This window comes from Cryptomeria japonica, chromosome 9, assembly GCF_030272615.1.
Source record: "Cryptomeria japonica chromosome 9, Sugi_1.0, whole genome shotgun sequence".
Classification (NCBI taxonomy): Eukaryota; Viridiplantae; Streptophyta; class Pinopsida; order Cupressales; family Cupressaceae; genus Cryptomeria; species Cryptomeria japonica.
In genome coordinates this window covers 569,926,206-569,941,367 of record NC_081413.1, presented here as the reverse complement: position 1 = coordinate 569,941,367, position 15,162 = coordinate 569,926,206, and the positions used below count along the sequence as shown (strand labels likewise).

Here is a 15,162-nt window from a genome sequence, read left to right as displayed (position 1 = left end):
CAGGCATAGCATTCAACCTCCAGATGAGTTACTTTCCTCGCATATCAAGTTTTAAAGGAGACGACACTCATAGGTAAGTTTTGGGATCAAAATTTACAAATTTATGATATTATGGAATGGACAAATAAAATGTGGTTAAGGGTTAAAACTATTTCATTTTTAGATTCACACTCAAGCTACCTAATTCTTTTATTTGATTCGAAAGTCAATAGAGATGAAGTTCATAAGCACAAGGGATGGTTTTGTACAGGCTCAAGCCTATTTATTTTGCCTTGGGTTCCTAATTTTAAGCCAGATCCAAATTTATATCAATTCATGCTCTTCTGGATTTCATTCCCAGACTTGCCCCTTGAATATTGAGACCCTTGAATACCGAGACCCTGATTTTATTGAAAATATGGCCAATAAGGTGGGAATATTTATAAAGCATGACTTGATCCCATTCAAGTTTATCCACTTGCAAGTCAGAGTGTGCCTCCTTCTTAACATCTCAAAGTCTTTTCCCTATCTAATCTCTATTCAGAGAAAATGGGGTACTTGGGATCATAAAATAGAAATCCAAAATGCTACCTATATAGATCAACACCAAAATGTCATGGGTCCCTACAACACACAGTGCCAAGGTTCTGCTCAACAAAGGATTTTGTGTGTGTAAAGATAACACTTCATATCCTCTTCAATGCTCTTTACATTTGTCAGAAAATAGAGGTATTAACTATGAGGAGGGGTTGGGTGTTGAGTTTTCAATGCAACCACTTAAGGTGTAGGATGGGATAACTTCCAATGTCTCTTCCCAATTAGTATGCAAAAATGCCCATCCAGATGATTCACTTGATTTTCCTTACCAAAAAAACCTTAATGATATAAATCTTAATATTATTTATAAAGCATTGCTAGATACATTTCTTAATACATTTCCTTCATCTAATTTGAGAAGGTACAAAGTTATAGAGTTTAATAGAAGCCGGTCTTTTGACAAGACTATCAATGATAATTTCCCATTGAATGGAACATTTAGGCTTCATTTTGGTAAGCATAAATCTATCAACATCTCACACAAAGGGCTCCGATCTTATTTCAAAAGGGAAAGCATTGTCCAAAATCTGATCTTCCAGAATGATTTTGTGGATCCTACCCATTTAGAGTCAAGCTCTCCCTCTATGCATTTGACTAAATGTACTAAAAAATTAGAAGAAGAACTTGAAAGAATGGCTGACGAGCTAGTTTTAAGTGTTGCCTCAAAACGGTTTGATGAAATTGCATATGAGGAGATATTGGGAAAGTATGCTAACTGTATGGAACCAATACGATATGATAGTAAAGTGGGTCCTTGTATGAATGGAAAAAGTGACAACAGGTCTCAATTAACTAAACTTGTGGGCCAGGAAATAATTTCACAGCCTCATTTTGATGAGTGGCTTGGGAGACATAAGAATTAGGTTTTTACACCTGATCATATTTTTCCAATAGATCATGCCAATATGGAGAGAATACAATCCTGTGTTCCATTTCATCCTAGCCTAGATGAGGATAATATATGTCATCAGTTTTCTCTGGATGTGTTTCCTAGTATACCGACATCTATAGACCAGGAAGGGGCTATAGAAGATGAAGAACAATTAGATGAGGTACCTTGTAATTCGTCAGTGACAGAGAATCTTTATAAAGGAACCTTTGATTTTTCTCAAACCCTTTCCATAGCCCAAACACCTTCTCTAAGTAAATCTGAATTGAGAACTCCTAAAAAAAGAGGGAGAAAGTTGAAAATAGTTAAAGCAAAAGAAGACATTGATGCCAATATTCAAACAACCCTTGATCAAAAAATTTTAGCTTCCAAAAGAGTAACGAGGAGAACTAAATGTAGTTCTCCTCAGCAAGTATGAAGGTCTTATCTTGGAATGTCAGGGGTATAAATGCCCTTGACAAAAGAAAGAGAATCAAGTCACAACTTGATTCTTCCTAGGCAGATATTGTGCTACTTCAAGAAACTAAATTATCAGATGAGTTTTTTCAGAAAACAATAACCAAATGGCCTAATTGGAAGTCAACCCACAGTGGCTCTTTGGAATCCAAAGTCGATCGTTGCTCAACTTGTAAAACAAGGAACCAATTGGTAGCATATTAACATATAGCATTATGATATATCTTTTAACTTGATAAATGTCTATGGTCCAACCTGTACTCAGGAGAAGAAGAATTTATGGTTGTCTCTCACTCATATCATCCATCAAGTGGCAGGGCAAAATGTCATTGTGGGGGGGTGGATTTTAATGCAATTACCTCTCTAGATGAAAAAAAGGGGGTATTTATCCACCCATAAAGACGATTGAGGATTTCAAAGAATTTATAAATGATATGACTTATTTGATAGTCCTCCACATAACAGATTTTTTACCTGGACCAATAGGAGAGTCAGTTTCTTACAAATTGCTGAGAGATTAGATAGATTTATTTTCTCTCAAGAATGGAGGACTCATAATTACTCTTTATAGGTTCATATTTTACCCTTATCAGGCTTAAACCACTTCCCTATCCTTGTGAGCATTGATAAAAAGGCAGCCACTTTTAAATATAATATTAGACCCTCCTTCAAGTTTGAAAGGACGTGGTCTTGACACCCTCAATTTCACGCTTTGATTCGGCAATGGTGGGTGAATGCCCATGTGGTTAGGGGTACCAAAATGTTTAAATTCCATAAAAAAATGCAGCATGTTAAAACACAAATTAAAGCATTGAATAAGGGTCTCTTTAAAAATATATTTGCTCAAAAATAAATTGCTGAAAATCAGTTGCATTTGATTAATGAACAAATTATTTCTAATGGACTGGACTCAGAATTATTTGCTAAGCAGAAGCAGGCTCAAATGGATTGGGAAGAACTATGTAAGAGAGAGGAGGAATATTGGAGACATAAATCTCATGAGATTTGGTTAAGGGAAGGGGAAAAAAACACCAAATTCTTTCAAATGTCAGCCAAGCAGAAGAGGGCAACCTCTACTATATTTTCCATTAAGGAGGCTTCCTCGAGTAAACTCCTTTGCGATGCTCAAGAAATTCAAGATGAAGGAGTTAATTATTTTAAGAACCTACTCACCCCCCCTTCTTCTAACATTCCACTTGATGTGCAAGAACATGAGACTATGGATGATATTCCCCATATCATTTGCCCCCTGGATAACCAACAACTATTGGCCCCTTTTACAATTGAAGAAATCATAAAAGTAGTTTTTTCTTTTCTGCCAGACAAAGCTCTGGGGCCAGATGGTTTTATGGTTCTTTTCTTCCAAACATGCTGGGATATTTTGGGCACATAATTGTTGGCAGTAATGGAGGAGTCAAGAAAAAGCTCATCCATCCTTCGAAACTTCAACACTACAAATATTGCTCTTATTCCCAAAACAAAAGAACCAACAACTTTTGCAGATTTTAGGCCCATTTCATTATGTAACACAATTTACAAGATCATTTTCAAAACCATTTATCTGAGACTGCAGAATTTGATAATCAAAATCATATCCCCAGAACAAGATGGTTTCGTTCCAGGAAGAGAAACCATTGAAGGTGCCTTGGTTGCTCATGAAGTATTGTACTCCATTCACTCCAACAACACATTTGCTTTTGTAGTCAAATTGGATACGATGAAATCTTATGACAAAATCAATTGGTCTTTTTTGTTTAAAGTCTTCAGCAAATTCGGATTTGCTAAAAAATTGTGTAAATGGATTAGGGCTTGCATCTCAAGAGCTCATTTCTCAATGCTAATTAATGGAGCTCCTACTGGTTTTTTTGCTGCTTTGCAAGGTGTGAGACAAGGTAACCCCCTATCCCTGTCTTTGTTTATAATTATGGTAGAAGCTTTTAGAAAAATTATTAAGTCTAAGCATGATCAAGAGCTCTGGAGGGGTGCACATATTGAAAGTACATATGTGTCAGTTACACACTTTTTATTCACTAATGACACACAGTTGTTCGGTAAATAAAACATTCAGGAGACAAAGAAAATCTGGCAAACTTTGGATCTCTACATGGCGGTTTCAGGTCAAAGAATTAATGCTCAAAAATCTACAATATATGTTTTTAATAAAAATGATATAGTCACAAGGAATATTGTGGATTCTTTGGGTTTTTTCTTCAGAAAGTCTCCCTTCCACATATATGGGAATTCTATTTTTTGTTGGTACCAATAAACCAACTTATTGGAAAGCTATTATAAATAGAATTAAGAATGTCATATCCTCATGGAAGGCCCGCTGGTTGTCTTTATCAGGAAGATTACTCCTAATAAAATATGTCCTGTCTGTCATTCCTAATTATTTCATGTTTGTCCTTAAAGCCCCTGTTGGAGTCATTCAACATATTGAAAAAACTTATTAGAGGTTTCTTATGGAGGAGTAATATGTCAAAAGATTTAAAAGAAGATCTCCCTTATTTCAATTTAGGAAATGACTCATGATAAGAGATCAGGGGGTGCTAGTCTACATGATCTATTTAAAAGGAACATTGTCTTTGGAGGTAAACTTGTGTGGCAAATGGTCTCGAAACCAGGCACCAAGTGGTGCAAAATCATGTAAGAAAAATACTTGGACTCCTTAAATCCTTCTCGAGTCATTACAACCCTTGATCCCTCGAAAGGTCCAATTGTTTGGAACTTCATGATGTCTTGCAGGCAGATTATTACAAGATATGTCTCCTAGGAAGTCCATAATGGTGAGAGCATTCAATTCTGGGAGGATTCCTCGAATGGCCTGCCTCCCCTAAAATATTTAGAACTCTTTTTGGATGCCATTCCAATTATAAAAAAATGTTGGGGCTCGCTTTTGATAGATTATGTTAGTGGGGTGGAAATATTTTTTGGGTTAACTATCTGGAAAGATCCTATTGATCTTCCGATTAGAGATGATCAAAGGTCAAATCTTCAGGAAATATTATCTTCAAGAAGAGTGTATATTTCAAATCATGATAACAAACTATTATGGGTTCTAGCCTAGGATGGGAAATATTCAGTCAGAGATGGTTATGTGGCTACCCGACATATGGAAAACTAGCCAATGAAGAGCTGAGCCTATTCATTTTGATGGAATAGCATTGTACTTCCTAAAGCAGGTTGTTTTACTTGGTTAACATTAAGAAAAAAGATATTAACAAGTGATAAGTTGGAAAAACTACACATGACTAACTCTTTCTCTTGTGTCCTATGCAAAGCTGAAACTGAAACTATGGACCATTTACTTCTTAGGTGCCCTTTTTCTCAGCAATGTTGGCTCCATGTCATGGAGAAATTAAATATATATATGACACTGCCCTATACTTTATGGGAACTTTCTCGATCATGGCCTACTCTTTTCATAAAATCTTTGTTTGCTAGTATCTAGAAATGTATTCCGACAACTGTCATTTGGTCAATTTGGTGGGAAAGGAACAAAAGAATTTTAAGACAAATGGAATCCCCAATTCATTTGGTTTTAGAAGGAATTGAGAAATATGCTTCATAACAGTTAATGCTCATATCAAGAATATAAGTAGCAATTTTAATTTTTCATCTTGGGATGGCTGCATTAGCAAATTCTGGAAAGATCTTACTATCCCCTCTTTTTGTGCCACAGTTGGTAGAGAAAGTCAAAAAATCAATAGAAGCTTAACTAAATGGAAACCTCCCTCAGTTGGCTTTGTCAAGTTAAATTTTGATGGCTCATCTAGGGGAAATCCTGGTGCTTCGAAAATTGGGGTTTGTATTAGAGATCATTTAGGCTCTCTCTTGGCAACTAAGTCTTCTTCCATTCCTCCTGAAACTAATAATGTAGTTGAAGCTCTTGCTTTACTATATGGACTGACATTGGCAAAAAAACTTAGATTTCTTAGGTTGCATGTTGAAGGAGACTCCTCTATAATAGTAAAAGCTTGCATTTCCAGATGTTCATTTAACTGGAAAATTTCCTACATTTTAAAGAAAGCATGGTCATTAATAGACTCATTTGAGGAATGTTGCATTTCTCACATATTCAGAGAAGGTAATAGAGTGACAGATGTTCTAGCCAATTTGGGATGTGATAAGCTGGTAGTGGATTCTGCATCCCCAAATTTCAAGTTAGAAAAATTTCCTCAACTTGCAAGCATTATCAATGAGGAAAGTAAAATTATTTAAATAGTTGTCACACTCACACTCACCCTACCATCAACCTCTCACATAAATGATTTTATTTTGGCTTTGTTGAGCGACAATTTAATGAAGTTCCCCATAATGCAGCAAGTGGATTATAAGTATGGCATAATCAACCTTTTTTATGCAATTCCATGTTGGAAGTACGATGGTGGTTTCCCTTTGAACTTCATGAGATCTAAATCATTTCCAGGATTAATTTCACACATGCGGCTTCCTCTGTCACCTTGCAAAATAATTAATAAGCTCAGAATTAAACATTTTGCCACCTCTTGCTATTTATTTCACAATAGATGAAGATATGAAATGATTTGGCAGAGTTTGAGAATTTAAGACAGACAATGCTTCTTCCGGATTTCACTCATAACTGGCATACATTTGCTTCTGTAGTTTGCCTTGTTTATTGCATTATGGACTACTCCCCGAGAAATTATAGAGTGCCTGTGTTAATGGCTAATTGGGTAAAGTCATTCGAGGATCATGTTTCTGAAGATCAGTTGGGTTTGGTTTTCAATACCTCCTATCAACACTGCATATGAAGCATCAAGCAGATTATTGGGAAAGAAATTCTGTATCCGTAGGAGAAGAGGTTTCTTTTTCCTTCACAACTGTACTCTATATTTCTCTCCAATGTAGTGGATCTGCTACAGTCTTGGGGTCCGTTGGTAAATATTGTTCATAAAACGATTCGAGATGATTATTTGAATGATAATCAACTCTTGGTTGCCATCTGACAATATGATTTGTGGAACGGTCAGGCTTGTGTGGGTGGACTTTTCTCTAGGCATCTTCTACTCTCGCATGAGGAATATCCTAGAATATTTGATAGTATCAAGCGGTCTCTTTCCTTGCAAAATGTGAGACCCTTCCAAATTGCTGCCTGTAATGCTGGGAGAAGCTTAAACCCAGAATTAAAAAGCAAGATTTTCTCTAAAATGCATGCCATCCTTGCAATTTCAGGTCAGGATCATGAACAAACAGAGTCACTTGTTATTCCTCCGGTAATGCCCATGGGTGATGAAATTTTTATGCAGGTGAACAACATTTCTCCTCCTCCTTGGCTCTCCTTTGATCAAATCAATGAAATCCATCGTTCACCAATTGATGACCTGATTTCGACCTTTGCTGCACTCAATATCGGTGATGGATTTTTGTCGAGATTACAAGGTTTGGGGCCTTCTGATTCAATCCATTGAGTCTTTGTAGTACCGGTATGGGAGTCATTTTGTTTTTCAGCTCTGTATAACTAGTTTTTTGAGTGCTTTAGTAAGTTAGTAAATTACTTTGCATATTGGTTCTTCTCGGTATAACATATCTAGTTACATCTGCATTCTGATATTTAATGCTCCGATAACATAACCAGTTTTTTGTTTATTGTTTTCTCTGTGATTCGATACTCCAATCTTCTATTGGGTATCGTCAGTATTCCGTATTTTGGAATCCAGTATCAATGATGTACCGGTAAAGGTCCCACTTGCTATCTGGTTTCATCAGTGTTCCGGCTTCTCATCTCCACTGGTAGAAGTTGTTAGTCTTTTGGTATCCGGTATCAGGTCTGGTTATTTTGTTGTATCGGTAAAAGTGTCTATGCAGTTACTAACTTTTTTTTGGTGGTTGTGATAATTTTGTACCAGTATTTTAGTTCTGAAATATTTCATTCGGCTACGTTCCTCTTTCTGCACTTTACAAATACTGGAATATGCTCTTTGCACACAAGTGATGGTTGGTTTGCAAAACTCTAGACTCCGGAGATGGTTGGTCTGCAATATTAATAATCGGTTGTCAGGCCTGATTCTAAGATTTCTCTTAGTTTATCCTCTTCCACTATTCTCATCTGTGGCATTTTTTAGGATTGCAGGGGTTCCTTATAGCTCCGTTTTATCTTTCTCCTTTGTATCTGAGCAAGGATATAGGGTTTTCTTCCTGATTCTTTCCCTATTGAGCTCTTGAATCAGTTTCTTATATATACATGGGTGTGTGTGTGTGTGTGGCTTGCCACTTTTGCCAAAAGAAAATAAAAAAAAATTGTATTGAAATAAAAAAATGTGTTCATTTGGAGTGTTTTCGTTGCTCATAAAGGATATTTTATTGTTGGTGCAATATTTATACTTCACTTTAGATGTATTTCTAGTCTAAGTGTGATATTGCACCTAATTGATAAGCTTATTTAGGACATTAGGAATGTTCAATTATCCTCATCTAGGTAGCTAATAATGACATGCATATCTTGAATGGATGTAAGTGTCACTATTGTCTCATTAAACTTTTCGTAATGATAGTTAAACGTCGACTTTGTATAATCAAAACCATTTTTGTTTTCGTCAAATTGAAATAACTAATCCACCAATTGACAATTCAACTCTTGACCTTAAATTAGATTGTGTTAATATATCAACTATTTTACAATTTAATATATGACTTCTAAACATGTCATCTCCATAAATCATGCATATATAGAAAGACCTATTTATATGTACTTAATCGATCTATTTGTTGATTGATTTTAAATATTGATTTCTTCTACTTTGAAATAGTATTTGTATCTACATATTATAACCCTCACTGTTGGTGTAAATAAATATTCATTTTGGATATTATTACACTTACTTAAGTTAACTTAGGATAATGCATCTCTTCGTAGTTTGGATTTGAGACACTTAGGGAAGTGTGCACATAGGGATAGAGCTTGTAGGAGAAATTCCACCTTTTGTGGTCTTATTTTGCTGTTACACTCCACATTCGGTGGGTCATCCACCTTTTGTGGAATATTATATTATTTCTCCTACCTACCCTTAGTATTTCTTACCTACCCTTGTTTCTCATTGAGCCACATGTCATATTTGTGTGCTCATACATCCATATGGCCTTGCCTATATAAGCAGGCCTCTATTCATTGTATTGGTTAATCCAGTTGATCATTTGCATATTGATGAGAATACAGTTTGTTCTTGTCATTCTATTGTCTCTTTTATGCTTTTCATTGTGCCCTTGATCTTGGCAAAATCCTACACTCACTATCATTACTTTATTTTGCTATTGTAACTTTCTTTATTTATCTAATTTCAAATTTGTATGATGAGATTCTTACCAAACCCTAATCTTATCATTACTTAAACAAACATAGAAACAATTCATTTTGTTATTCTAAATAAGTAAACTCTAACTTATTTACTTAATTTATTTATTTTTCCTTTTATCTACATGGACGGAAATGGAACAACTTTGTTTGTGTATAAATTAGTGATAGGGTGTTTATGTAGATTGTCTTATATAAGCTTGAAATTGAATCTTGCCTTCCTAGACTATTATGACTTGTTGCATTTGCTATAGCGTAAAATAAAGTACATTTCTTTCTATAATATTGTAAATCTCCTATTATGACTTGTATCTAAAATAGAGTACATTTCTTTCTATGATATTGTAAATCTACATGGATTTATAGTTAAACTCAGTAATGCATCCTTTTATTTATTGATTGTGACCACAACAAACTCGAATTAATGCCATATTAATATCCCAATATGTAATACAGCTGAATACTATACAAATTGCTTTGTGCCCAAATAGTACACTGAAGGGTAGTATTCAATGTACCTTATATAGAAAAAGTAGTACAATAGTGTGCTATGTATAGATTAACAGTCGTGCAGAAGTTTGGCCAACTGTCTATTTACTATTACACGGATGCTTCCTTTGAAAGATCAGAAGACATTGACCAAACTGTGGGAATTGTCATTGACATCTGCTGAAACCTATCCTTCTCTCAGTGAAGAGTAATCAGTATAGTGGAAAAGAATATCTGTGGGTTGTGGTCACCAGTTTCAGATGAAAACTACTCTTCAATATAGACAAATTTTTTAATTTTTTTTTTATTTTTTTTTTTGGTATTATTCATTTTTTCAGATGTATTATTGTATAAATTATTTTCATATATCATAACTTATGCATCGATACATCTTAGAGATTGGATAACCGTTTCTTATTTATTTGAACATGAAAAAAATTGTTTTTGTTAGACTCTCCGCACTTACTTAACTCATGTCATTTCCATACTCATCTTCTTCCTCTCAATATTGGACTTTTGATTCCATTAATGCCATGTCCATTCTATTCGTTTCTTATTTCCAGTTGATTTTTCTTAGTTGTTAAGTCTCTTATCATGTTGTCATTTGCATACTCACAATTTCCTAATCATATGTATAAGTCATTCTCCTGTTAAAATGGCATTATGTAGAAGGAATGAAATGGTGATATGATCCAGTTATGCTTGGTTAAATGCATTTGATAATCTTTCTTTCTTTTTTAAAGTAACTTGAAAGTTTTTGAATTGCTATTACAAAAATAGAGGAAGAAGTTTCGCTACAAATTAAGAGAACAGAAGTATGAGATTAATTAGTTTACTGTTTGGAGATCAACAAGGCCAAACAAATCTGCAGGAATACAGTAAAATTAAAAGAAACATTAGACAAATAAACCAGTTTACAAATAGTTTTAGTTTGGAGGGCAACAAGATTAAACAAACATGCAAAACTAAGTAAAATTAAAAGAAACATCAGACAAATTACAAGAACTGAGCTCCAAATCAGGACAAGATTTTCTGTGCATGATCAGAGAATTTATCAATTTATCCAACAATGGTGGGGTTGCTGTGGGTCTAATGCAAACAACTGGTACGTTATTTATTAATTTGAAGGTCAAACCCAAGAATAACAAACAATATACTAGCTGTATATGTTCAACAGCCTAGTTTGGATAGGGCCCCTTGACCGATTAAGACATTACTGATGCAGAAACCAATTCAAAAAGATCAATGTCATGGCCTAGATGAGGTGAAGAGAAGTTAGATTGGAGTGAGGTGAGGGGAGGAGAGGCAATGTGGTGAGGGTGGTGGTGGTTGTGATGGTGAGCGAGGTGGTGGGGGTGGTGGTGAATGAGGTGGTGGGGGTGGTGGTCGTGGTTGTTGTTGTTATTGTTGTTGTTTTGGTGGTGGTTCTGTTGAAGTGTCATTCCGACCACATCCTGTAAAAGATCACGAGAGCCATCTTCTGTTGGTGATGCTATTTCTGTTTGACAAACATAATCATCATAAATATTGATGAACATCCTCTGAAGCTCATCCCCATCCTGGCTGGTTGTTGGTGGAGAAAGAGTGGTGGGGTGGTGGAGGGGATGGATCCGCTGAATATAATCATGTAGAACAGAAGGGCTTTCACCCACCTTCCGAGGCTTGCGGCGGTTCTTGCTGCGGAGAGTTGCATTCCAGTGGTTCTTGATGGCATTTTCTGGGCGCCCTGGAAGCCGCCTTGCAATTTGAGCCCACTTGTTTCCAAACTGCTTGTGTAGTTTTACCAGTAGGCATTCTTCTTCCAAACTCCACTCCTCCCTCTGAGAAACATGTCAACAGTATAAACATCACCTCATAAAAAAATTCAGTAAGTGCATTATAGAGGGATTAAAAAGATTAATGTTATCTGTCAGTTGTCTTTGGATGTGATTGTATGTTTAGATCATACTGTATGATCTATTATAAGATGTTAGGGAATTCTAGGAGATGAATTTTTTTTTCCAGCATCAACATTTCAGATTATATTCTATAAGCTAACATCAGAATGTTACAGAGTTCAAGAAGATCATACTCTATGATCCATCATCAAGAGTCGCCTTGAATTCTCTAACATCTTTATATCCTTGAGTTCTGTCATAAGATGGTAGAGAACTCAAAGAGGTTTTTAGAGAGCTCAAAGAGATAAAAATCTTCTCGAGAAGATAAAAATCTCATTGAGCTCCTTAACATACGGATGATGAATCATAGAGTATAATCTGTGTCTCTTAGAATTCAAAGAGATAAAAATATTCTTGAACGAGATTTTTAGAGAATTCAAAGAGATAAAAATCTACTTGAATTATCTAACATCTTGATGATGAATCACAGAGTATAATCTGTATCTCTTTGAACTCTCTCTAACATTCTGCTGACAAATCATAAAATATGACTTGAAACATTGATACTAGAAAATCTTAAACAACCAAATCCAAAAACAACCACAAGATCAAAACAAAACAAAAACTAAAAAAAATGAACCTTGATATCTGGTCTGAGATGATTCTGCCACCTCTCCCGGCATTGTTTACCTCTGCGACCTGGTAGATTAGTCGCTATCCTTGCCCACTGCTGCTGCCCATATTTCTCCACCATATGAAGTAATAAACTGCAATTCATTTCAAGCAAACCCCATATTTTTTTTCAATACCCATTTCTTTACTAACATCTATACTTTTTCAATACCCAAATTTCTGCAAAACTGTTAATCTTCTCCTCCTCCATTAAAAATTTCAGTATTTAGATCTTTTTCGATACCCATTTCTTTACTAACATCTACTCTTTTTCTAACTTTGAATTTGATCATACCTGTCTTCAGCCGGCGTCCATTGCCCCTTGCTTTTCCCTTTGCATTTGGCTTCTCCTGTATCTGAAACCATTTCTCCTGAGCTTGTGGATTGATGGGCATCACCATTCCAAATCACATTACACTTGAGCAAAGATTGCTCAAAGAATTGAGTTTCAAATGCAGAGGGATTCATTGCAATCTGCCAAATGAAAATGAGTTTGTGGGAGGCCTTTCTTCCTTCATAATCAAACTGTGAATGCATAGTCAAAACTCAATCTCCACCGTAGGATGGATGGGCAATCAACGGTCCATAGCTTCTGCCATGCGACGCTTGGACTTCCATCCCCATTCTTAATCACAATTATCTCTAATCCTAATTGCCTAATTATTCGTTTGAAGGTTGCAGCATTGGCGGGTCCTGAGATTCTGTCTCCACCTGTGAATGCAGGCCACCATTAATTTTATGATAAGTTTTGAAAGCAAGCCACGACAAATGTCATCAATGATATTTTCCCCCTATCTTTGAAATAATGTGAATGACAATGCATTTTGTTTTTTTGATCTTATTCTCTAATACCACGAATTTAATTTCTCCTATCTTTGTAACAATGTAAATGGCATTATAGATTTCTGTTTTTTTTTGGGATATCATTTTTTTATAGAAGTGAATAGAATATCATGGATTTAATTGTTCCTATCTTTGTAATAATGTGAATGACGTTATAGATTTCCATTTTCGGATCTTGTTCTCTAGGAGTAAATAGAATATCATGGATTTAATTTGCTAATGATTACTTCTTATAAGATGAACTAATTTATGATGCAAATTAGATTTCATTCTTATGAGAGTGAGAATATATATTGAAATGTCAATGTCTTTCTAGAGAATTGGAAGAAAAATCAAGATTTTTAGGTTTATTAATAAAATGTGAATGATATTGTCAATTTTTGTTTTCGGATATTATTCTCTAGAAATAAATAGAATCCCATGGTTTTTCTTTGGATTAGATATCATATAAACATTACATATCATCAAGAATGTCCGAGTTTAGCAGTATCAAGACACCAAAGGAAGGTGCATACACAAAAAATATACAGTCGACGAGCACCTCCACTTGTGGGAAGATGATTATATTAGATACATCTTAATTATGACAACAACAAAAAAAAAGACAGTTCTAGAGGACTAGGAAAATGAGATTTCAGATTCTGGTGCAGAGTTGGCTGCCAATGGAGGGATCCATGCCACCCAACCCAGGTTTCCATCCTGCCATACTTCCACTCAGCCATCAAGTATGTCCTGTTTGTGGGGGTGTGAGGTGTGCTCATGGAACAGGTCAACTTCCTCCCGAGAGATCTCCATGTGTAGGTGTCTACGATCCATTTGTCTAATGAAGGCCATGAGTGCTCGTTCAAATACAGCCTTTCCCGGTTCATCTCTCTCCCACGTGAAGCTGTGAGACAACTCTCAGATGTATACAGTGGTGACACCTTCCTTTACCCATCTATCAAACTTGTCTGAATCCAACTTTATTACCACAGTGACCTGCATCGAGACAGTATAAAAAATGAGTCTCCTAAGAGACTCAGTGAGGTGCCTGGTGCTGTTATTAAAGACATCATCATTGTGGTACTTCCAAATGTGCCAAAGAACTTATAAAGAAAAACAAGACCAAAACATATTTGCAGTTTTCCTACAGCCCTTAATATAGCCTAAAACAACATTTATGATTTCAACAAAATTAGATTCTAGATTAAGGCCGAACATACTCCATATTTCTTTTGCAAAGTGACATTCAAAAAAAATATGTTTCACAGTTTCAGGTACTCTACATATTTTGCAGTCTAGGTAGTTACCCTCCTTATCTTTTATGGGGAGTTTATTTAATAGCAGATGCCCGCCAAAGAATTGTTTTTTTGGTTCATTTTGAGCCATCCAGAACTTACCCAACCTATCTTTCCATTCCTTAGGTTCCCAATTTAGATCCCAACATTTGTTTAGGTGAAGAAAAATGGTATTAGCCTCGGTAAGTGAAGCATATATGCATTTGGCTTTAAGGGAGGGGAGAGGTGTGCCATCAGCCCAGCAGAGTGCAGAGATGGGGGAGTGAGGGAGAGGAGGGTGAGAGGGGGGGGGGGGGGGGAAACAAAAACTAAGGCCATTTTAAGGATGTTATAGGTTTTTCTCTAGGAAATCGGGATAGAAAAGGTAAGTTTTAGCTCCTCTCACATTCTCATTTGGCCATTCTCCAATATCTGATCAAAACATTTAATACCCATATTGTGTCATTTTAGTGTAGTGCAACCTTGAAGAGCTGCTAATGGTTTCCCATTATGAAATAGATTCCACCATATTGATCTATTACTGGCAATCTGCCCCTGTATACTTCCATTTACTTTGAAGTGTACCAAGTGTTTCACCTGCTCCCAAGCTTTCCAGAGGGACTTAAAGACCCCAGACCTAGCTGCGGACACCTCTATCTGTCCAAGAAGAAAGTCAATCATGGGGATATCCTTCCATTTCTTGGCTTTCTTAGGGATTGAGGATGAAATATTGTTTCTTATTAAAATTTTCCATGGCTCATCCCCATCCATGGAATTGAGAATCCATTTGGA

General features: G+C 35.8%; 1 protein-coding gene across 1 annotated transcript; it reads right to left on the bottom strand.

The window, feature by feature from the left end:
* Window positions 1-10,774: 10,774 nt before the first annotated feature.
* Window positions 10,775-12,739, bottom strand: LOC131051288 (uncharacterized). Its single transcript, XM_057985736.2, has 3 exons — window positions 12,567-12,739; window positions 12,240-12,366; window positions 10,775-11,542 (listed from the first exon to the last, which is right to left on the bottom strand). Exons 1-3 carry the CDS (start codon window positions 12,737-12,739, stop codon window positions 10,928-10,930), a joined length of 915 nt encoding a protein of 304 aa, XP_057841719.2. The 3' UTR covers window positions 10,775-10,927.
* Between the last annotated feature and the right edge of the window lie 2,423 nt (window positions 12,740-15,162).